This window comes from Notothenia coriiceps, unplaced genomic scaffold (assembly GCF_000735185.1).
Source record: "Notothenia coriiceps isolate Sejong01 unplaced genomic scaffold, NC01 NC01_scaffold00032781, whole genome shotgun sequence".
NCBI lineage: Eukaryota > Metazoa > Chordata > Actinopteri > Perciformes > Nototheniidae > Notothenia > Notothenia coriiceps.
This window is the reverse complement of record NW_011365482.1, coordinates 14,457-39,966: the sequence shown is the minus strand read 5'-3', so window position 1 is coordinate 39,966 and position 25,510 is coordinate 14,457. Positions and strand designations below refer to the sequence as shown.

At 38.1% G+C, this 25,510-nt stretch overlaps 2 protein-coding genes across 4 annotated transcripts in view; both read right to left on the bottom strand.

Moving 5' to 3' along the window:
- Positions 1-7,654, bottom strand: part of gys2 (glycogen synthase 2) — a 14,086-nt gene extending 6,432 nt beyond the window's left edge. The window contains exons 1-8 of the mRNA XM_010789316.1: positions 7,531-7,654; positions 5,752-5,933; positions 4,441-4,632; positions 3,554-3,739; positions 1,771-1,915; positions 1,418-1,535; positions 1,106-1,226; positions 844-950 (exon numbers count right to left, since the gene is read on the bottom strand). Of these exons, the coding sequence (XP_010787618.1) occupies positions 844-950; positions 1,106-1,226; positions 1,418-1,535; positions 1,771-1,915; positions 3,554-3,739; positions 4,441-4,632; positions 5,752-5,933; positions 7,531-7,654 (1,175 nt within the window). The remainder of the gene's footprint in view (positions 1-843; positions 951-1,105; positions 1,227-1,417; positions 1,536-1,770; positions 1,916-3,553; positions 3,740-4,440; positions 4,633-5,751; positions 5,934-7,530) is intronic.
- Positions 7,655-13,965: 6,311 nt separating this feature from the next.
- Positions 13,966-25,510, bottom strand: part of ldhba (lactate dehydrogenase Ba) — an 18,902-nt gene continuing 7,357 nt past the window's right edge. The window contains exons 2-9 of one of the 3 annotated variants that reach the window (XM_010789297.1): positions 20,789-20,791; positions 20,163-20,299; positions 18,773-18,890; positions 18,505-18,678; positions 17,521-17,694; positions 16,864-16,981; positions 15,800-15,923; positions 13,966-14,776 (exon numbers count right to left, since the gene is read on the bottom strand). In XM_010789297.1, coding sequence (XP_010787599.1) covers positions 14,609-14,776; positions 15,800-15,923; positions 16,864-16,981; positions 17,521-17,694; positions 18,505-18,678; positions 18,773-18,890; positions 20,163-20,291 — 1,005 coding nt within the window. In that variant the 5' untranslated portion in view covers positions 20,292-20,299; positions 20,789-20,791 and the 3' untranslated portion in view covers positions 13,966-14,608. Of the gene's footprint in view, positions 14,777-15,799; positions 15,924-16,863; positions 16,982-17,520; positions 17,695-18,504; positions 18,679-18,772; positions 18,891-20,162; positions 20,300-20,415; positions 20,453-20,788; positions 20,792-21,650; positions 21,723-25,510 lie in introns of those variants that run through there. The other 2 variants (XM_010789295.1, XM_010789296.1) reach the window with 2 other exon arrangements.

Sequence of the window (25,510 nt, the reverse complement as noted above, 5' to 3'; positions counted from 1 at the left end):
CCTGAACTTTAAGTATAATTCAACTGAAAAAACATTTTTTTAAAAAGTAATAAAAAATAATCGTTTTATTTCGATTACGTTGTTTTCTAAATCGTTGCAAGCCATAATCGTAATTGCGATTAATTGAGCAGCCCTAATGTATGTTTTTATTTACTAAGTAACCGAGACTCGCAAAACCCAAATTCATATGCTGAACATGATATGAAATGGGAAACTGAGACCGACTTGTACAGTATGGTTGGTGCTGCAAAGAAAAACATTTGTAAGGAGCAATAATGACCACCCCCTCTACTGTAATAACAAATACAAAAGGAATTTGGATTTTGAGAGACCATGCTGGAGGATTTATTTTAAGGTCTAGAGGTTTGTAAACTGGCTTACAGTAGGCCTGTCAGGTTACCATTAGGATTCCCTAAACTAATGTTGTTCAATATGATGTTTTAGCAATGCTCATGTACATTCTTCAACCAAAGTTAACTTTTGGTACCATAAGAGAGTAATATAGGTAATCAAAACAATCTTCAGTGTCAGTCACACTGTTTTTAAACCTCAACCTCCTCCCTAAAGAGGCGTTTATGTGCTACATCAACCTCACACCACTTATGATCTTCGGCCCTGGTCTAAATGTTTGTTACTGTATAGGTTACAGCAGAAGAAAGCTTATCTGTCACTGTAATTACTCAAATCCGATTATGGTTCATAATTTCCATCAGAACAATATCTGCTGATGTCTCAATTATAAGTTGATTTTGAGTGTTAGAGGCTTTAATACATACAGTAAAAAGTGCTTATACCGCATGTTTGTTGGTATTGAACTGTTACGTAAAACAAATCAGGTCCTACCACAGCTGCTTGCGTACCGCCTGTCCCTTCAGTGACTCCACATTGAAGTTGTTGGTTTTAGCTGGCATGATGAAGAAAACTACCACTGTCATATCATTTTTGTGGACCTGTGGACAGAGTGAGAAAAGATGAAACAGGGGAACAAAAGTGATTCTTTTTTCGGATAAAGAAATGGAAAATATGCACATTATTTATTTAACAAGGTTATAATTCTTTTGAAGGTCGACTTTCACACTTTTCATTCATACAAAAAGGACCTTACCCTTAGTAGGTAGTTGAGTCTTGACAGTGATTCAAGGAAAATATCAGCTCCCTTGTTGGTAAACTCATAGCGTCCGGCGATGAAGAAGAAGAGCGTTTTGTCGAGGTCGAAGTCCAGGTGACTGCCAGAATGAGAAGAATAACAATCAGGTCTAGGGGAAACTATACAGTCATGAATACATTGTTTCCTGAAGTACAATGTTTAAGATTATATGGGAATGGCCCTGAGAAAATACACTTTATAAATCACTGAAAAATACGAGTTTCCTTTTACAATCTAGAGATCTAAAACTACCTACAATTAATTACCCACCCGTAGAAGTGTCCTCTGATAAACTCCTGGATGCAGGCCTTGCTGGTGGTGTGCAGGTTCTGAAACTCATGCATGGCGGAAAACTTCTTCACATTCAGGCCATTGGGGGTCACCACATCTGTGCCATCGACACAGCAATAGTAGAGCTTTAGTTTCAAGTTATTTATCGTCATGTACACAACCACCAAAAAGCAGTTATCATTGAAAAATCTGATCCTATTGCCCTAATCTGTCTGATAGCTTTGAAGATATCTGGAGTTGTTTGGACAAATAGATCAACTGACTGACTTCACCATCCTCACAACAAAACACACTGTGGAGTATCAAGATGCAACGGTGAAAGTCTTCCCTACCTGGCTTCCTGTGCAGCATATGGCTGGCTTCCACAGCGGTGATCTGGGAGACGGTGGTGAAGACGTGAGCACAGTGCACCGCCGCTCTCTCCAGGCAGCACCGATGGTAGATATGCCTCTCACCCGCCTCCTTGTCAACGTTGAACTATAACACACACAGACAGTTTTAATACCGGAAAGCAAGAACATTACAATGTAATTAAATCCTTTTAAGGGACTGTTAAACAATGTTAGGATAGGGTGGTTGGAAGAAAACACACCCATTCCAATATTGATGTTGATAGTTTGTGCATGTCTTCATTATGGGTGTAATATTAATATTTGTGATATAGTTCAGTAGTCGTTGGTAGATTGGTGTACATTCCCATGTCAACAGAGACAGCTGCCGTTAAATGCTATTGAAGTTCCCTGCCTTCTGGAAAACTGTAACTTACACCATTCTACATACTTTGGCCATGGTCTGAATGCAATTAATCCTCTCTCTGTAAGATATGGTTGGACTAAAGCGGTTTACATAGACCTGACATACTGTAAATGTGAGTTCATGTTTTATTTGCTTGGATGGATTAGCATTAGCGATCTGGTTAGCATCGCACAGCTAATTCAACTGTGAAATGCTCTCACAATCTAAGGACAGACAATAGAACATGAAACGAGAAAAATAAGGATTTCTCTACGTAACAAACCATTTTCATTTAAACTAACAACATTTCACTTTTTATTTTCAAAGTACAACATGTGTTTGAAGCTCTCTGAATCCATTTTACGCTTTGTTTCCCCTATCATGGCGGCATATAGTGCGTTACATTCAACATTTCAACGATGAAAATGCTAGTTGATATTAATCCACTTAAGTAGTTGAGTTCTCCCGGACTTCCTATCCAGGCTAAGGGTTACAAACATCTTGGAAACTATCGATTGAGCTAGAGAGTGGCCTTTCGCTCCATGCTGACCTTTAGGATGTGCGCAGAGCAGAGCCAATTACAAACCTCACACTGACCCCCCCACACACACCTCAACATGCCTAATGATGCTCTAAGTGGCTTTCAAAGGCTACAACTTTTTGGCTGAATGTGGAAATGAATATGGTTGAACAGAACTGTGAGTGCGTGTGTGTCCTTAATAAAGCCTTGTGTTGAATCACATGTGCAGTAAGAGAGACACGTTTTAGGTTCGGTCAAAGGTCATATCTGGATATCCTGTCATGTTGTCAAGATTGAGATTGATCTATTTCTAGACTCTTAGACCTTTTCCAAAATCCGTGAAATATATTACTTGAAAACCAATTGAAACCAATGAGGATGACTATTTGTAAAAGTTAAAATGACTGGCTACTCGAAGCTGATTTTACTCACTTTTCCACTGTATAAAAATAATTTTAAATTGTCTCAATGAATGCAAAATTAATGCTTATTCAGATAAACTGTTTATTGGAGTCTTTACTGAAGTTTCAGTTTGTAATTATACAGTGATAAGTCAGGTGGAAGTATAAAAGTAGGCAGGACTTAAACCTTTTTTAAAAATATTTTTTACATTACTAATTCTATCACAAATGGTTCAAGATTTGATGTCTGTGGTAATTTAACTAATATGAATTATATATATGAATAAGCACCATGTAAGCTATGAATATAAACTGAACTGAAAAAGGCCTAAAACAAAGATTTGACTGAAAACACCGCCTGCAGATCTCCAGCTTGTGTTCATATTTGTTACAGTCTAGTTTTCAGCAGTGTGTGAATGCATCTATTTTAACTCCACTCCAACCTTCCTGGCCTCTCACCTTGTCCAGGTTGTTATAAAAGTCTGCATTCCCAGCACAGAGATACCGTCCCAGCAGGGTGGCGTGTGTGGTGAAGACCGTTGCCATGGGAATCTTGCGGCAACGGGAGAGAATAAGCCCTGCACCCGCCTGCCACTCATGGAAATGACCAATGACATTGGGCGTGTCTCCCAGCTGGTCTATTAACTGGAAAACACAAAAAACTGGGTTGGAAATAGCAATGTTTAAATTCATGTGAAACTAACTGTAGCTGCCACAATCCACACTTTTGTAAGCACAAAAAGCAGCAGGAAGGAAAAAGTGGAATTTGAATTCAGTTATAGAGTGTTGCAGCGAAAAGTATTTTTGTAGGTCAACCGGGAAGTTAGCATCGCCACGGCTAGTTCGTTAAAAGCCATTTGGATTTTCCATTGGATTTTTGATAATTGCAGAAAATAAGCTCTGTGGCAAACAAACGTTTATCATACTTATACGTTTTGTTCCGCGGGATAATCTCCACACATTAACACCACTCTTAACATTTTTTAAGCTTAAGTACAATTGCCACTAGTAAATAGCCAACACAATGCTGTATACAAACTACATGACGGTGACATGACTTCAACTCAGCATCACTAAGCGAGTTTTGCGTGATGACGTTTAATACATTTCATTTAGCCACTTGTTAGCAACCACAGTTTTTTAAAAATGTTTTACGAGTGCGGGATTAACTGACTTATGTATGTTGTAGAAAAAAACAAGAAAATCTCATAAGCTTGTATCAATGACATACCTTATTTCAAGCATCTAACCTAAAACGCCTTCAAGAAACAATTGACCTCAAGACGAGAGAACCCAAAAGTGCTAAACTCCTTTTCTTTTAGAACTCAGGCTGCCCAGCTGCTGACCTCTTTGAAGAACCAGGCGATGAGGGAGCCCAGGATGACGGAGTCATTGGCCTCCCGGTCGTTGTAGGGCAGGCCGATCTGGCAGGTCTCCCACAGGTCCCCCTTCCAGCGGTCCAGGTTCCAGGCCGCAGAGCCAATATCAAACAGGATCACAAAGGGGCTGCCCTCGATCAGCCAGCGGCCAAAATGAACCTGCAGCATCAACATCAACAACATTGATATATTGTGATTTGAAGGGTGTCTATTACCATCTGGCCGGGGACAACAGCTGGAAATTAGCCATGTTGGCTAGAGCTGCCCCATTTACAGTTTTTTGTGACAGTTGATTGGGGACTGTCCACGACACTATAAACAAATAAACTAAACTAAACATCGGTAATGGAAGCTCAGAGAAAGAGGTACACTCTACAACTGTTACTAAGCTTAAGCTTCAAAACATTTGGCTTGAGTTTCAAAGCATTTTGCAGGAGTAAGGGGAACTTGTACATATTTTGGGTTGGTTAAACTTACTAATATGTCGGGAAAGTCAAGAAATGTAGGTTGAGTCAATTTACTGTTTGCATTTTACTGTAAATGACAGAAAAGATTAGAGCCTACAAGAAACAGCAAAGGCTAGGGTGTTCTTTATGTAAAAACAATATGCATAACACCACATCAAATCAAATAAATTAGGACATTTTAGACAAAAAAAGCGAGTTGAGTAATACTTCAATTGTTCTTCTTTATGTTTTCATTCTAACCCCTTCATCAATGTGAAAGCATTGACATAGTACAAATCAAACCGATACACAGAAGGTAAAGGACATTTCATGGACATGTTAATGTATTATTTATATAACATTAGCAGTGCAAAGGGTTTCCATAACCTTTGCACTGCATGTTCTCTTAAATTCTCTTTTAGATGGTTGCTTTTATTGCATTTAAATTGTCTATTGTTTTTGTTTTTTTTACTTGTACTTGTTTTATGGTGTGTGAGCTGTGCTGTGTGATTTTGTGTATGTTTTGTTTGTTTATTTGACTGTACAGCACTTTGGTCTGGAGGTTTTAAAGTGCTTTATAAATAAAGCTGTATTGTATTAAATATCTGACAAGTATGTAATCATATAGTTGCTGGTCTTTATTGACGAGCCAATCAACATAGAAATGGTGCAGAGCAGTGATTTTTTTTTTTTAAATGAAGCTACAGGTACACAGTGCAGTCCTGCTCAAGGATACTTTGAGTTTGGGACACAAATCCTACGATTAACGGCCTTCCAACTTATGTCTCCACAATAGACATAAGACATTTCAATTTGTGTAACACACAGTCACCTGGTAGCCGTTGTGGATGAGGGCGTCCATGGCCTTCCTGACGGCGGGGTTGGGGGGCTCGCAGGCCTCCACCTGTGTCTTGAAGTTGTGTTCGTAGTAGGGCCCCATCATGTAGTAGTTCTCCCCCCATTCATCCACCGTGATCTTGGCTTTGGTCTGGAGCACTGTGTAGATTCCTCCAACTTCAAATTGAAAAAGAAAACATGTTTTTTAAACTTTTTCTAAACCTTCAAATATTAACAGATGAAGGTCACTCAGGTTTATCTTTGGGACCCTGTTTTTCCTCAACATACTAATAAAGGTCAAAGATCTGATGGCCTCCAAGATGTGTTTGCAACCACATCTTTTTTATGGCAGTTCAAGTCACATGTGCATATTGTTATTCATGGTTATGATGCTTTAGTGAACTTACCATGTTGATCCCTTTGAAGTCAAACAGATCAGGTTCATAGTCTGACTAGTCAAATGTTTTTGCACATTTCTGATGTTGTCTTACTGTTCAGGTATAGGCTGGTAAATATGACACGGTCACATTTATAAAGAAAACCTAAATTCTACATCAACCATAAATGTTTAATGCAAATGTGTTCATGTTCATAAAGCCCTGATTATTCTGATTAAATGCAAGTGAAATGGGCCAAATATCCATATTTCTAGTTATTAAGAGACTTGAAGAGGCACATGTGTTCCAAGGCAAAAATGAATTTCAGAACTTTTATGCAGTTGACTTCTCTGTTAGTTTTGGCTCTTGTAAGTCAGAGGAATTATTTGTTTTGATGTGTTGAAATAGTCTTTAATTCAAGTGTTTATTTTGTAATAGGCCAAAAACATCTGGCAATGATATTTTTCCAGACTCAAAGGTGTCAAGATATAAACATTTTCAAACATCAGTGAAGTTTACTCTTTATATACATCTTAGAGTAACATTCTTTTGCAGGAAATAAGGAACTGGTATTTGGTTGAGAATAATATTAAGATATATATTGAGGAATAAACATCACACATGGATGATTGTTAATATTGTATAATTAATCTGATATGGTGTTTGTGTAAAATATGTTTGTATTTGGCCGTATTCAAGAGTATCACATGGGGTAAAAAACAAAATGTGAAGTTACTGTTGGACCGTTTCCACACCAGATTTCAGCCCGAGTTGAATGTTACACATGTTGCAAAACCTCCACATTATCCAAAGTACAGAGATCATGACCCCCACATCAGTAGTATGGCAGAAAGTCAAGTCAAGCTACTGTACATGTGATCATTTATAAATTGTTACGCCAGGAATGTATTCATCCAGTTTATTTACTGTAAATGTCAAAGTATTTTTTTGTTCATGTTTTGTTCTTTAATTTTCTCACATGTATGCATCAGGAGTTTTAAACGGCCAACATATTATCCAAGCGGTTCATCTTTCAGCACTTATCTGCAGGTCAATGTTTAACTTTTTAGAGTGAACAGCCTCTGTCCATGCTCACTGTATTTCAATATTTGCTCTTTAAAGGGTAAAGAGGCACAGATTTACACAAAATATTACCAATTGCCAGACTCTCAAAGTACTAAAATGAAGTTCCACTACATTTTCTGTATTGGCTTTGATTCCAAAATACTTTGTTTAAACACTTGAAATGAAAAGGCTTTACATGTCAAAATAAATCCATATTTTCACTGTATAATTTGCAATTTTTTGGATGAAGGCCTTCTACACTTGGAATCATGCATGAATTCAGACATGTCATTTCTTTCGGGTTATTAAAGCACCATTACACGTGATCTGACCTTTGTTGGTGACCTCCCAGGCCACCTCAAAGAGCAGCAGGTCCTCCACAGGCAGCTCCTCTTCCTCCCAGGCCGGCAGGACCCCGCTCAGGGACGTCATGGACAGGGAACGAGACAACGGCATCTTCAAATGTCCCGAGGTCCCACAGACACCGTCAAAATGTTGCAGCAGTCTGTGAAGAAAGGCTTTTAACAGGCCTGCAGGTGGAGGTCCTGGGATCAACTGTGACAATCCTCCAGGACAAGACAAGAGGGACTAACAGAGCTTCTACTCCGCCTACCAGCGTTGTGGTTCAGCCAGCAGGAGGTGACGTTCAACACAATAAACACACTCTCAAAAATGAGTGAGAAATAGTAGCAAAAAACTACAAAAGAATGTATAACAATTAAACAACAATTAAAGATGACCTAAAAAAGTGGATTAATATAACAATTTCTTTAGCAGGACGAATTTCAATCATAAAGATGAATGTTCTACCAAGAGTCAATTTCTTAGCTAGTATGTTACCTTTATCTCCACCAGACGTTTTTTGGGACAAACTTCAGAATAGGATTTCAAATTATATTTGGAAAAACCAATACCTAAGAATCAGATAAGCCGTGAAAGTGTGCAAACATGTGGAGAAATTGTGCAATTGGTCTGTAGATCGGCAGAGTAACATACCCATTTTTTATAACCTGTTACTACGTATTGGGAAAAAAGCAATCCAATTCCCACAATGGCAAACTCGAGGAATACATTATCTTTCTGACATAACCAACGACAACGGCTTGATGTCCTTCCAAGAATAGAAAGACATGTATAATGTGCCTGGCTCTTCTTTCTTTTTCTATTTGAAACTACGTACTGCTATGCGCACATATGGAGTTCCTTGGAATCAACCTCTGCCAACACATCAATTAGTTAAGGTCATATTAAGTCCAAACAGTGTGAGCGGCACTACTTCATATATATATAAAAAACTGCAAGATAAATTAACCGGATATATTGCTATCTCTGCAGTATGGAACGCAGATCTAAAAAATTCTACGCAGACTATTGATTGGAAGAGAATATGGAATAATATCTCCTTAACATCGCGTAACCACAATCACCAATTGATACAATATAAAATGATACACAGATATTACCTGTCGACCAGAGCATGCTGTCAATTCAGGATGATTCCAAGCCCCATATGCCTTCTCTGTAACCAAAACACTATTGGCACCTATGTACACATGGTATGAACAACTGACAGTAAGAACAGTTCTGAAACAGGATACATGTACTGAGATTATTGGAGTCACATACCCTGTTCCAATAATGTATTTATTCCCTCCACATCAAAGGCTTTTCGGCTGGTCCCAGCACAATGTATAGTAATACGACCCCCTTATGATAATATCATTCTTCCATGACCTACTAAACTCAAAGCGTCCAACCTTCTGCTAGTAAGGAGAAACATTAAAGGCATTCAAAAGCGCTTAACGGTGATCATTCATGAATGAGGCGTACGACACACTTGGCATGTATAGGATTTATACGCTTCAGCTAAACAGATGAAATTATGGAAAAAAAAGGTATGATTGTTTTATGTGGATAGGTTATGCCAAATTGGTATGCATAAATTGTAGCAAAAATAAATATATAGATATAGATCCGATTGCAACCTCAGTAGATTTCTTGAATGGCAAGATGGTGGGAAAGAGGGGGGGACGGGGCATGGAAAGGATTCCCTATATTTTTTCTTTCTTTGCCTTCTTTTTGTAGGTCATATATGATCTGATTCCACTTTTTTGAGGCAAAAAAACCAAAAAAAGTTGTCAGAAAAAAAAAAAAGATTGAGAATGATGATAGAAAGCGGCTCTCTACTAGAAAGAAGAAGCAACAGATGCAGGAATGTCTCAATCTGCATGATATCATTACCAGAATGCCTTTTCTTTAGTTAATATCACTTTAGATTATTTGAAACATTAGACCCTTGCACTAAACCCACTTTTTGTCCACCCTAAAAATAGATAATTCTAGAATTAAGTCAATTGAGACAATGCACCAGCACTTACATGGAGCTTATTAAAGAAAATGTCTTGTAGGCTCTTGACTTCTTGACTTCAAGTAAATTGCACTATCCAAATTTCTTTGGATACCAGAAATAATACTCAATAAATACTTGTTAACCAACATAAAAAAGCGTACATGTGAAAATGCACAAACCAAAGACAACCAAAAAAGGATGATTAGCCCTCCCAATTGTTAAAAAGACGCCCTTTCACGAAAAATAAAATACATAGGATATGAAAAGAAATTGACTTTCAAGTGTAAATGGTCAAGAAGCCTAAGTAGAGCGAGACGCTTCCACAGCAATGTTTGTCTGAACACTGCTTGCAGCTGCATCCTATTGGACCCTTCTGGCTGGATATGTGAATGCAAAAAATCTATACTTTGCCGTTTCTATATTTCAACTTTGTTAGACATACAATACCATGCCATTCCCTATTGCACATGTGTTTTTTGAATGTCGACATACATTCTTTTTTTTATTCCTACAATTAACATACTATAGACACTGACAAAAATACCAAAACGCAACACTTTTGTTTTCTGGCTACCCAATTTTTCATGAGATAAACTCAAAGATCTAAAACATTTTCTATATACACAAAATAACCATCTTCTCTCAATATTGTTCACAAATTCCTGAAAAAATCGGTGAAGTGAGCACTTCTTCCCTTTGCCGAGAGAATAAATCCATCCCACCTCACAGGAGTGGCATATCAAAGATGCTTGATATAGACAGCATGATTATTGCACAGGTGTCCTAGGCTGGCCACATAAAAGGCCACTCTGAAACGTCCAGTTTGCTTTAGTGGGGGGGTCTGAAAACCCTGGGGGCTGGAACCATTAACCCTAACATGTCACTCATTGAGCACGGGAATTGGACTCCTGGATCGGCGTAATACAACGGCGTGGGTCTGGGGGGGTGCGAAGACCAGTCAATATCTGCTGTGACCACCATTTGCCTCACGCACTGCAACACATCTCCTTCGCATAGAGTTGATCAGGTTGTTGATTGTGGCCTGTGGAATGTTGGTCCACTCCTCTTCAATGGCTGTGTGTATGTCGATAAATACACAAAAACGACATAGTATGTCTAAAAATGTGAAAAAAATCACATAGTGTATGTCGAAAATATCAGGAAAAACGACATAATATGTCGTATTAATTTGAAAAATGTAATCTATGGTATAAATGCCAATGTGTTTAATGCAAAAAACAAATTGGTAACTGGTGTACATGGATTTCCAGACTTACGTCACAGGGAATAAAAAACAGTTTCAATTAATTTTTTCCAACTATTGTAAGTCACTTTGGATAAAAGCCTCAGCTCAATATCAAATGTAGTGTAACAACTCAGTGCAACATTCTGCTGCCTCTTTATGCATCACTGTATCCAAACTGGAACCTGAATTGTGCAATTACGCAAGCCTTGGTTCCGTCAATTATTTAATTTTAAAATGTTTACGAATTTGCCATTTTTCAGCACGCAGGAACATATTATTTTGAACTGGATGAAGGATCCAGAAGTGAACAGAGCTGACAACATTTCCCAGAAGAGCTGATGGGGGACACATTTCAGCAGCAGCTCCGCAATTTACAGAAGGGACGCACACCACTGTGATTGGCTGTGAGCTTTAAGTGCAAGAGGTCACCGTGAGAAAATATAAAGCAGGTCTGATATGAGTAGGTGAGCATTGACACTTTTTATCTGAACTGCTCGGACCCAGATTCTGCCCCAACATGAGACTTGTGGCTCTGGCTCTGGCTGTGGTGTGCGGGCTCATTGTGGCTCAGGAGGGACGAAGTGTGGACACAGCTCTGACGGGATTTGACTCTTCACAGAGGACACGCACAACAGGTGGGAAACCTAATTAAATTAAACAAAAAAAAAAGGCTTTAATTTAAAATGTCCTTCACGGATAGAGCCCATTTTAGTAGGCAACTTTGCAAAGACAACATATAATCATCTTAAATCTAATAATAACACTTACTCAATTTTCAATGAAGTAGGCCTCTTTAAAATCAGCTCTACCTACCAACAAGAAAAAAGGGAAATATATTTTTTAAATAATGTATGATGGATCTTCTTTTTTTTTTAGAGCTTTTAGATTATGATTCCTGCCATGGAGCAAAGGGGAAATGATTGACAGTTACCGTAACCTCTATACCTTGATATTATATCCAATGTTTTTTTGCTTACTTTGTTGTTGTTCCACCCTATATTTCAGTCTATTGTTATTAGTTTAATGTAACCTAATTACTATTAACATGTAAATATGCTTTGGGAATGTAAATACTGTTAAGTCATGACAAAATAGCCATTTAAACTTAATGATAATAATGATAATATAACTGTTTAAGCAAGTCATTTTTCAAATACGCCCTTCTTAAATACAGAACTTTTTATTTTAATCCCAGGCTTAAAGTCTGGATTTGAATATTTACAAATGTATGTTGAGAACTAAGACATACAGAAAATATAGTTTAATAGGTAGGCTACCTGAACAAATATAAAAAGGTATACTTCTGGGTTATCTGTCACCACTTTTTAAATGGCGGGTTGCTGGCTCCTCCACATGAATTTTTGTATTTCTCAAAATAACAAACATTAATTTAGAGTCTGAAAAAAACAAAAAGAGTGCGTATTTAGAGAGTTTGAAAGAAACAACAAAAAGTGGCGACAGATAACCTAGAAGCACCAATATAAATATGAGCTTTTATGTGTAAGTGAGTAAGATTCAATATAGTCCTTAATTAGTTGAACTTGTTAGGTTAAGTTTAGTCATTATTTGCTTTTTCGCTTGGTTTTCAGAAGCACGTGTAAAGTGCATGTTTAACTGTGAGCGGATGTGTGCTGCTCTTCCCTCAGGGTCCGTCCTCTCCGCCCTCCGGAGGTCTACAGGAGACTTTCTGACGGAATATGGCGCCCCGTGTATGTCCCTCAGAGAGAACGAGGACCAGCGGCAGCTCCTGTGCAACGACCGCCGCAGCAAATTCAACATCAACGCGTTCGGGCTCCGCTTCGGGAAACGGTACAACGGCTACATCTACAGGAGAGCTGTGAAAAGAGCCAGGAGAAATAAACTCTCACCCCTTCTTCTATTCTCGCGAGATGTGGAGGTGCCTATCTGAAACAGATGTGAGTTATCCTCTGAGGACTTGTGTCCCATTGGTAGAATTCCAACATGTGACAAGAGTCTTTCCGCTTGTATGTGAAAATTGCATTTTTCTTGAGATAAAAAGATGTGTTTCTGTGAATACAACTTTTTTACCTACCTTAACTGTGAAATTATTTCTAAGAATCTGCGCTGTCTAAATAAAAAAATGTAATGGACTTTTATTATTTGGTGAAGATGTTCTTACTTTCACAATTAAAGTGCTTTATTCTATAACATAAAAAATGCTCTCTTTCAGTTTTCTGCAGTTTTTAAATTAAACTACAGACAACACACAGTCCACACGTTGTTCAGCAGTTACGTTGAGCATGATTCAATAGGCATCATTCATTACTTATTTTGAAATACTATTGAATATTAGTTAAATAAACACATTACATTACATGTCATTTGTTAGACACATTACATTACATGTCACACTCTCTTGAGGAAGCGGAAGGAACGTGTGTATGAGATTATTCTGTCAAATTGAAAATGTAATTTGGGACGATGTCGAAAATGTTGTCAAATTCACCCATCAATAGCATATTTACTATTAATAAACAAAAAGCTAGTGTTACATTTAAATCCAGAAATCTGTTCAAAACTAATTTCATTTTAAATTACAAAAAAAAGCGTAACTTCTTCTGGCTCAGTATCACAGAATGTTTTATCGACATTAGTACATTTTGAAATTGTATATTAATACCGTCCCTATTTATGATTCCCAAAATGTTATTTACCGAAATGTTTGGGATCTGTTATATTTTTTCCACTAATGTAGAAAAAAAAGATGAACAGCATTACCGGAAAAGGCTACAGGTGTATAGCTTTTAAAAAAGGATTTCATTCTATAACATCTGATAACCTCATCTTTTAACTCTTTGATACTTGAATGGCATTGGTTACAGAAATTGATCCTAAAGCTGGGAAGTAACTCTATAAAGGATTGATTGATATAATATCCCTATATGCATTCATTACTGTTGTTCTAAGCATAAATACGTTTATAATAAGCGTTTCTGTTGGAATGTACCTAATATTTTAAACATTATATGTGGTAAGCAATTGACGATTATTTGTTTAATCCATGTGGTTTTATAGAAGCAAAATATGTTTTCTTGTAACCGATTTATTCTCTGCACAGTTGTGCCTATTTTTATAATGAGTAAATTATTAATATCCTCAATGGCTGCATTATTAACAAAGGTACAAAATAAAACAGACACACTTCTTTTCTTTAGGTTCAAATGTATTACGTTAAACACAGGGTCAGACAGTAAAACAAAAAAACTTGTGCTGGACATCCCCACTCCTCCCACACTGCTCCATCTCTCTTTGCTAACACTGAGGAAACAGGGGGGACGAAAACCCACTTTCACATTTACAATGTCACAATTTCATTTCGGTAGGGTACCATTTTAAGACAAAGGTGCAAGGAAATAGGCGTCCTTTTGGATATTTGCGGTCTTTCATTAGAGGTTTATGGTCTTTCTCTTAGTGATTTCCTGCCGGGGGCTAAAGGAACGACTGTACGTGAGGGTACAAGGAGAGACTTCTTAGGGTTGTGCTTTATCCTACTCCAAACTGTTAACAGAGTACAGTAACACAGGTCGTTTTACATCTCTTAACACAGAAACAACTTCAGCTTAACTACTGGGGAGGAAATCTGTTCATTTAAAGGAGCATACCAGTGTTTTCTTTTACTTAAAATGGATTGACAGGAAGTCGATGACATTTTGCAGCACTGATGAAAACAGTTAAATCACGCTGTATGATGAAAAACACTTGTATTCTCCTTCAAAATAAGAGATACAGTCTAATGGGGTTATATGTGCGTATCAGCAGGCTTCTGCATCAAGGGTTTTGAGTGTGTGTGTGTTCAGACGTCCTTCAGGTCCTTCTGGATGCCCCACAGTGTGTCGGCGCTGTTCCTCAGCTGGCCCACCTCGGCGTCCGTCAGAGTCATGTTGATCACGCTGCCCACACCGCTGCTGTTCAGCACGCAGGGCAGAGACAGGAAGACCTCCTCCCCGATACCATACATGTCCTGAAAACACACACACACACACACACACACACACACACACACACACACACACACACACACACACACACACACACACACACACACACACACACACACACACGTTGATGAGACTCATCTGGCCTGCGATACAAAGCAATAAACAAATTCCCCTCTCCTCATTTCCAAGTATTCAAATTCGTAACGTGAGTTCAGACAAAAGACATGAATCTTCTCTGCTGATCGACTCAAATACCTGAACTACAAGCAGCAGGGAAAAAACAAACACAGAAACTCCGTCACCTCCCACATGTCATTTCTCACAGTCAAGTCTTTTCTTCTGCTCACACCCATCATTCATTCATCGTGTACGGTACGGAAAAGAGATAAGGAGTTGATTATTATCATAATTATTTACAAAATATTTGTAATAATTTTTATTTTTTTGTACATTTAAATGTTTTATTTTACCTTTTTATTGCACATTCTTACTTTAACTGCTTGTGTTTATATACCTATTTTAATTTGTTTTTATTTATTTTCTTTCATTCTAAAATAGAACAACAATCACAAAACCCCAAGTCCCCCTGATATATATAAATACATAACTCTGAGTATGATTGCTTTAGAATAAGAGATCTAAAAGTATTACAATAATAATTTGTTTCATGTGAATTGTTTTATATAACATGGGATTTTAGTATTTTTCAAAATTATACAAATTGGACAATCTCAGTGAGAACTTTTAAAAATAGCGAGGAGCATAGATGAAGGTTGTGATCATTTGCTACAAGTCCAAAAAACGACCAAGTAGTGTCCTGAAGACCCCATATCACTTGTACATTGTAATACCATTAGTGGCAAATAAGTTACGTAATAAGTACTGTGTTAAGGCATAGTATTATCTGAAATTATTTGGAAATTAAGGCCTTGTGTAAAACGTGCAATGTGAAATTAACAATTAACAAATTACAACAAAACAATGGTGGCTAATAGTTTAGCCAATAATCCCATGTTTTGAGTGTGTGTATGTCCTGTGTGTCTGACCTTGACCATGGTGGAGACGGGATGGACGCGGCTCATGTTCTTGATGATGCTCTCAGTCAGGTCGGCCACACTGAGACCGATGGCCCAGTTAGTGTAGCCCTTCAGCTTGATCACCTCGTAGGCACTGGAAACAAAGCAACACACGCTCAACATCGATACAGTAACCCTCTCAAAAGTGTACGATCTGACTAGAACTTGTAGAGAACTGACACCTAATGGATGTCAAATCTATTTCATTATGCAAACATAATTCTCTATTTTTGTAGATATCATACAACACAATCTATTGTAATTGTATTGCAAAACTATGTTGTGCATTATATTCTGTAAGTAACTACATTACAATGTGTAATTTCATGACTAAAGCATATATACCATTTTGTACTTGCTTGTAAGCGCTTTGAGCACCAGGAAAAGCGCTTTATAAATGTAAAGTATTATTAATATTAGCACGTCTTATTATAAGTAGACCGTAACTGCCTAGATGGCTCAATACTAATCAATTGGTTATGCCATCATAAGATTGAATTATAAAGAGTAATGTCTGCTAACATAACCAGCTTATTACAATAGCTGTCTTTGATGCCAGGCTGTATCGACTGAAGCTGGCACTAACACATCGTGGTTAGAGGTTACATTCCCCCTGGGGCCACTTTATCCAAAAAGGGAATCAGTCATGGCCTCAGATAACAGAAGCACTTACAGCTCTGCCGCTGATAGACATGATAAACAATGCAAAAACAATTCATTATCAAGTACATGATAGCACTTAACAGCAGATTTCATTATTTGTAAACAAATTAAATGTTTTGGTTTCATGATTTATCCTCATTGTTCATTGTAAAAAAACTACAGACACTTAATATATGTGTCTATCATCTTAACACCAGGATAATTCTAACAAATCACAAACACAGAAAGGACGTGTTTTTGTTTTTTTAACAGAGAAGACAATTGATGAGATTTGCCAGGTCTTCTTGATAAATTAAGTTTTCTGAAAGTCAAACCTAATTTGGTTTTGCTATCTGTTCACGCTCTCCCACATTTCCTCACACACTCCGTACCTGTCAACTACAGCCTTGTGCGTGGCCTTCCACTGCTCACTGTCATCATCAGTGCCAATCTCAGGGTTCAGCTTCTGCAGGTTGACTCCTGCCACGTTAGCACCGCTCCATACAGGCACTGAAAAAACAACGACACATAAAGTCAATACTGATCTATGTTTCAGGTCAAATTACATTCACCATATCTTTTAGAAAAAGATCAGGATACATGTATTTATTATCCTTGCAAGAATGGAAGTAGTCATCACATACAGAGCATATGGTACAACTAGTTCCCCGATCCTTCAGATGCTGATATAGAGGGTGTTACACATTCACGAGATGCAGGAATACCGGTTCAAAGCAGTATACAATGTTTTTTTAGATTAGCTCAGGTCAGAAATGATCATGCTTGTCATATGTCTATCTCCATAGAGGCTGAATCATCATGTCAATCGTTGTCACAAAGCTATCATATGCCTAAAACAGTGTGTCCTGATGCTCTTCCAGGTAATCATACATCCTATTACATACACAGCTACGTAGGGCCTTTGTTATCATGTGCTACTCTGAAATTAGAAGAGTACATTCATTATTTTCCCAACAATATCCGACAAATATTCCTATGATTGTTAACTGACAGTAAATAATGGAGTGTGTTCCCCGTGTTGTACCCACCGCTGGTGTCTCCGTGCTCGCCCAGCACCCAGCCGTTGAAGGAGCTGGCGTGGATGCCCAGGCGCTCGGCCATCAGGAAGCGGAAGCGGGCCGAGTCCAGGTTGGTGCCGCTGCCGATGACGCGGTGCTTAGGCAGACCGCTCAGCTTCCAGGTCACGTAGGTCAGCACGTCCACTGTGGAAGGAGGGTGGAGTTATAGATATACAGTATATTAAAAAAAAATGGCTGCCGAATGAGGAGCGACTATGCCAACAGTGTGGAGGAACCGCTGTGGAAACAGAGAAGCACTTTCTCCTACAATGCCAAAAGTTCAAACCTGTACAGAAACAATTCTTACCAAAATGCTATAATAGGGCAGCCTCAGTTATTTGAAAAAGAAAAACTACAAATATTACTAGGAAGGGAAAGCTGTCAAAACATGAGAGAATCAGACCGACCTGCTACACCAGGTCTCACATCTCACGTCTTTTATAATTATTTTCTTATAAATATATGATATGAAATGACAATCAGCATCATCCTGCAGAATCATCAATAACCAAGCTTAACTTTTTCTATCGTTCTGTGTTTTTTTAAATACATTTTCTAGTTTATGTTCAAAAACGACATATTGTTTTCCATGAAAAGGAAAGTATTCTTGCATTTGTTAAAAATGTTCATGCACTCAACAATACATTCCCAATGTATATGTATGTACAGTATAGATATCGCAATTGTATAAATCAAATGATGGTCATCCTAATAAAGCTATTTGAATGGAATTGATATGTAATATACTTAGTAAACATTACACATGCACACAAACGCGATGTCATGAACCCAGTTTTTTGTTGGTTTTCTGTTTAGTCACATTTGTTTTGGATTGTCTTGCTTTGTCTAGATATGCCTTAAATGTTAGTCTCTATGTGAACAACTCTTCTGCAAATAGATCCAACCCAGCTCCTCTCCCCTTGACACCCAGAGATGATCATGTATCGTACTCACCAGGGTTGGAGACCACCACCAGGGTGCAGTTGGGGCTGTACTTGACGATCTGGGGGATGATGGACTTGAACACGTTGACGTTCCTCTGGACCAGGTTCAGGCGGCTCTCGCCTTCCTGCTGCCGAACGCCGGCCGTCACCACCACCAGGCGAGAGTTAGCCGTCACCGCGTAGTCTGGAGGAAGAGGAGAGAAAGGGAATCTGATGAAGAGATATCCAGGGATGTTTCTTTTAAAGTGCAGATGTTTGGCAGCAGCAGGTAAAATGACCTGTGTCAGCCACTATCTTGGAGGTCTTGAGGAAGAGGCTGCCGTGCTGCAGGTCCATCATCTCCCCCTTCAGACGATCCTTCATCACATCCACCAGAGCCAGCTCATCACACAGGTCCTGTAGAGAGGGGGGGTGTGATCATTTGCTANTATGTAGAGGGCGGCGCGCGAGAGAGCCACATATTTTACACACAACGGTGGGAGTGTGGCAAAAATTTGGTTATCGTGTAAAACCTAAAATTGTCCGTTGTAGAACAATGAGACTGACTATGGTAGACACCGAGTACACTACATAAATCAGGACCGAGTTAGAGAGGAAGACAGTTCTCATAAAATAGGAGGAGGGGGAGAGGAGAGGGAGAAGATGGGAGGATGCGCAGGAAGATGATTATTAAGGAGAGAAGTTAGGTCCATCTCACTTTTAACTTGGCAAGCATCTATCCTTTTTATTCAACCGGGTTTACATTTGATTTTAATATGATTAGTTTTGATGGTAAAGATGCCTTGTATTACTTCAACTTTCATTTTTGAATTTTAATATTAATCGTCAACACAAATAGGAAGACATTTTCATTCATAATCCTCAACTTCACAGTTCTACACTTTGTGACTCACATCTAGAACAATTGCTTGGCAGGAAACATCTACTGGAAAATAGAAATACTGTATAATTTATCAAATTAATTTAAAAGAAATACCTCATTAGAAAATTCATAATGGCTCATATAAACATACTTTTTCTCCTTGCAGTCATTTATCTATGAACATATGGGCAAACATATATAATCATACTAGGTAATTGTGATTTATTATCTGCTTTTCATATACATAAAAACAAAATGCACTGATATGTAACCAAATATTCCTGTGTGTATTACTAACATGAAAATATATGCATATTACATATGTGATTTTAATATGCTCATACCTTATAGGTATCATTATAATACAAAAATAAATATACATAATGTAGAAAAGGTGCGTAAACTATAATGTAACACATGCAGGCATGGTTCCTTGTGTTTTTTCATTGCATTTACTTTTATTTAATCAAATATGAATATCTAATATTTGGGGATATAGTCAGTGGATAGCACATTTAGGATTTAAACAGCAACAAGAGTTTGAATCCACTCACAGCCAAATTAATGTTAGGACAATATATCAGCATTTACAGCCTAAAATATATATCTGTATACCTGTGAAGACATATTAAACATCCATTACAACTGCCATGTATGCTGTGTTTAAAAGTAAATGGCAGTACACTGTCACTTCTGTAAAATAAATTGCAATTTACACATATGGCAATGAATCATATTTTTCTAATGGTGCTTTACTATTGTTCTTATATGAGTAAACCCATTGTGACGGGGTGGTTGTGTCTTACCCGCAGCAGGATGCTGATGGCGCAGGCCATGCCCACCTGGCCCACCCCCACCACGGTCACCTTGTTCCTCGGGGGCTCAGCAGGGGTGCTGGCCAGAGGGCTGATCAGCTTCTGGAGGACTGAGGACATGATGGCAGCTGCAGGGGACACAGAGAAGACATGTCCATCAGCTGAAACACACCTCTAATACGACAAGCACAATGTAGAGCAGGATTGTACCGTAATAATGAAAGGAAAATTAGTCAGCATTTACACTTGAGGTTCCCTTGTCGCATTCATACCTAATAGTCCGTGTTCTGATGCGCACCTGACTACAGTTTGTTACATTGTTTCATTTTTCAGAAGGTTTGGTTTGCGTTCACATGGGCAAAACTCAAACGGACTATAAACTTTAAACACAAGTCATGTACACGGAAATGCTGTTCAACCATTGGTCAGACATTAAGGGGGTAAAAACGCAAATCCCGGCAATTTCTACCGGAGCCTCCGCCATGGAGCATCGGCACTTTCGGCAGGTTATTCTCATGCTGCTGTTAATCTGGAGATCAACAGACACTAGCGGCCCGCGCATATATATCATCAGACAACGTCCGTTAAAAAACATTATAACACATATAATAAGAGACGTTCTGCAGTAAGGAGGGGCGTTTCACCGACGACAGGTGTTCTTATTTTGATGTAGCTGACGGAGAATTGTTACTTTACACGTCACTGTTCAACACTTCATTCTGCTTCACTCTTTAACTAAACAACCGCGGGTGTCTTAAAAGACTCTTTCGCTAAAGATTTTTGAAGATATCTGCGTTCTTGTGACACGTAAATACTGCGCTTCCTATGTTTTGGTGCGGACTGCGTTCACACCAGCAATGAACCGCTCCAGAGTTGGCAAGCAAGCGCTCCGAGACCACCTATTTTAGCGGACCAGAGTCCGGTTGTTTAGTTCACTTAAGAGGTCTCGGACTGTGTTCACACCGACCCAAATGAACCGCACCAAGCGGCTAAACGCACCAGGGTTTGATTCAACCGGACTATACAAGGCAGGTGTGGACGCACATGTTCTTCTTCTGTGTTTTTGCTTATAAATGCCCGAAATAAGGTCTGTCATTCATACCATCTAAAGAGATTTCAATGTTTTATTCTACGACATAAAATATATCAGTAAATGTAATACATTTTTCGCGTATTGTATTTATAACCATATAAAATAAAGGAATATGCCAGGATATACCAAGATTTGTAGACATAACCAGCGCCATTTGTGCCATATTTGTGCAATAAATTAATCAAACATTATCTCAACACTCAAATTTTCTCCATTAATTTCCCGCAATTGTTCTGTATTTCTACAGTAGTTTTGAATCAATCCGAGTGAAAATAATGGCAAATAAAGTTCCAAATGCAACAAATACTACTTTGAATAGCAAAACACAAGCAGTAAGAACACTCAAAGCCCATGTTAAGGTAAAACCCGAGTCTATAAACACTTACAGGAAGATGAGCGGATGGGCACCAAGAAGCGAGACATCGAGACGAGAGGAGCTTAGATCAACAGCTGACTACTGACAACCACCCAGTGAGCATTATAAATACTGAAGTGTTATCAGGGTTTCACAATTATTATTCTCTTAACTCTCAGTAACAGCATCATCATCATTTCCCAGTATGAATTAGCGCCATGCTAATCTGAACATTACAAGTGTATTAATTATCATATCAATTTCTACACCAGAGTCCTTGCCATTTGTATAACATTGACAGCAGCTATCATTTCTGAAGCTGTCATCCTCTAATACACACTGGTTGACACTTATCACAAGAATATGGTGTTCCTCGTGGATTACCTGATGTCTCACGAGGCCTGATAAAACCACTATACCAAAACTGGAAATGGGTAGGTTTCTATTTCGGATCATTTTAGAATGTCTTTACATTATCATGTGTTATATCTGCACTTATATCCAAAGCAACTTCAATACACTTCCATACTGTAGTCACGTTAAAAATCTTGCCGAAGGACACTTTGTGACATTAGGGTATGAGGATCGAACTATTGATAGCCAACGTATAGACACCTATTTATACCATGAGACACAGCTGTCCTTTAGTATCTTTTACTGAGGATAAAGAGTGTTTGACATGATATGTTAATGTGTTTATGATTATAACAGAAGGGAGACGTTGTATTATAGCTTGTAATATAGCTTGTCTAAATTGTCTAAGCTTGTCTAAATTATTATTTCTATAGGGTTTGGCATTATTATGTATATTATTTATGTATGCATAAGTTATCTTATATTGATTGTATTTTGTTTATTTCCCTTGTAGGAAAAACCACACACAGACAAATATCTGTATGTCTGCCTAAATAAGTAAAGAAGTCAAGCCTCATCCTCATTTCCTTTATTGTGGACCTTTGGCCTTAAGTGGTGTTTTGGCCGACACACCTGGGTGAACCTAGTGATGGACACAAAGTGCCAACACTGAGTTAACTCTAATTATCCACTACAGTGACTGTGGCTGAATCTACTGAATCTATTTGAAAAGCGGGGGTTTATACGTACACAATCAACAATCACTGTGTTAAAGTCACTAGTAACAACTAAGTGCAAGCTGCAGTCAGTAAGTATTATCATTTGGAATTCTGTAGAGAGACAGAAGCTGCGATAAATCATATAAAGAAATTCCAGATAATCATTTAACTTTAATTGCCACAAACAAACAAAGTTTTCCTCAACATTTCCTCTCAGGCAGTTTTTGCCCCCAAGATGAGTAATTTAACCTTTTCTAATGTAATTCCTTGAAAGGCTTGGATAAGTGCCAGGTGTTTCTAAGAAAAGGATAGCACTGCTTCAAGGGATGATAGAAAGTTCAAATTAGCAAAAGAATGGTTTTTACTTTCAGTTATCATTGTGACAAGTGATAACTGTATGTAATGGCTATAAATGATGACAATGGTGGTTAGATCAGTTTTCTATAAGCCTCACTTTCACTACACAATTCTGTCTTCCACTAATATCAGGGGATTCAATCACTTTTGGATAAGTGATTGATACAGAGTTGAAGAGGTGGGTTTTGAGGCGGGACTGGAACAGGGTGAGGGACTCAGATTCACGGAGGTCTTGGGGGAGGGAGTTCCAGAGCTTCGGGGCTGCCACAGAGAAGGCTCTGTCCCCGAAGCTCCGGAGTTTGGCCTTGGGGATTGAGAGCAAACTGGCTGAGGTGGATCTGAGGGACCGGATTAAAACATCTTACTTGGAATTGTATAGGTTCATAAGATGAACACATTAACTACAGACAGAAAGGGTTTTGAATATGGTTTACAAACAGTTATGTTATCTATGTGTCATGGAAAAATAATTTGGTGCACTCATCGCTAAGTGAGTTCGACCAAAAGCTACCACATTTCAAAATAAAACAATAGACATGGACAAACCTGTTTCTGGTATCGTTGAGACGAAAGTATGATCCATGAAGACGAGGTTTAAATCCATGAGTTTGATGGTTCCCAGATGCAAAAACACTGCATACTGTAGCCGTTAAAACGGGGGTTTAAAACAGGATGTGACAACTGGAGTTCGCCACTTCATGCATCTCAAGTTAAAACATTATGGTATTGAATTACAGAAGCTAAACACGTCCAATAGTTATTCAAGACGGACATGATAAGATGTGTCAATAGAGACACATTGACAATATGTGGTTAGGTGCAAAGATCCCATCTAGATTTCAATCACCTTAAAGATTTGATTGTAGCTATGACTGAAAGTAACATGGATCTTTAACGGTATTTTGTATTGGTAACAATGCTTAAAGAAATATCTTTTAAAAACGTGGATATCTTGTTCCTCATTTATCGCACAATACATCTCATTTTCACTAATGTGTATTGTGTGAAACATACAGTATTAAACATGTTTTGGAAAAAGCACATTTCAGAGAACAAAAGGATATGAAATAAGTTGGTTATTTTGAAACCGTTACCAAACTGCTTATTGTTAAGACAATAAGATTCAAAGCCGTGCTAAAGGAAGTAACAGAAGGGAAACATCTGGCTCTGAAACTGGCAGGTCAACCTTTCCAACCTCCCAGATTAAAAGGCATACACATCAGGAGCGATGCTTTCATGTTCCTGTGATCCTGCACCATCTGCTCGGACTCTGATGTTGTGAGCGTGTTCATCCACGAGAGTCCTGTGGCAGCGCAGGAAATTACCTCCCAATTAGATCTAATAGATAACATTAGAGTCCACCGAAAGAGAGAGCTGCTGCTAGTTCCTCGGGTGAGGATTGCCCTGGGTTTAGTAAATTAATTAGAGACTGCAGAGAAGAGTTCATTACAGACAAGACTCAGCAGTCCTCCTCACTTTTTATATCAGTCACGACCAGGGTTGGGAGGGGAACTGTAAAAATGCATTCCATTAAATGTACTAGTTTCCTGTAAGAAATGTAATCAGTAACCTAATCCAAGGTTCAAAATATTAAGGTAATGTAACCTGATTACTTTCCAATAGTTTTGGACGTCGTGAATATTATAAAATTAATAAAAAAAAATTAAAAAAAAAATAGACGAAACGGAACGCGGGGAATCGTCGCGCGCGTATAACAAAAAGTCGTCTGCGCGTCGCGGACGACGACTTTTGTAATCCCCCTTTTGGAACGTACATGAGTCATTCTTATGCGGTTGATCCATAAGTCCTAGTTTTCAGTTGACATAAGGGAAGTGTCAATGTATTTTTTCTGCATTAAAGTCTAATTGCAATGTAGAGGTTTACACCCCTAATATGGTGAGTGTCTTAATAAACCGGATGAAGACAATAAACATCTTTAATAAAACGGTAGTCATTTTTTTTCAACGGCTTTGTTTAAATTTATAAAATTTTATGGTCCTCAATACATAAGAGTCAAACGTAATAGTTTACAGGTTAGGTAACTAAACAAGAATGTAATTAACTGATTATTTTAGAGACGTAACGTTTATGTATTATGATAAGATGTGGTAATAATATTATGTATGTTAGAACAAAGTTTATGTACTCTTGGTCCGAATGCATAAATCCTATATTTATTCGATACGTAAAAATTTAAGTATCAGGTCCAACTACATAATTTTATTTTATAGCGAATGATGCGGACCACATTAATAAATATCCAAAAACAATATATATATATATAACGGACTTAATTCGAAGTCTTTCCTTCGCCAACAGGATAGTTATTTCCTGTGTAAAAACTATTGACTTACAGAACAAAGAAGAAAAAGATTCATGGTAACAAGACACAGACTGTAATATTGAATGAATTTTTGTCAAAAAATTAAACATAATAACAGTACAAGTAGACTATAAAAAC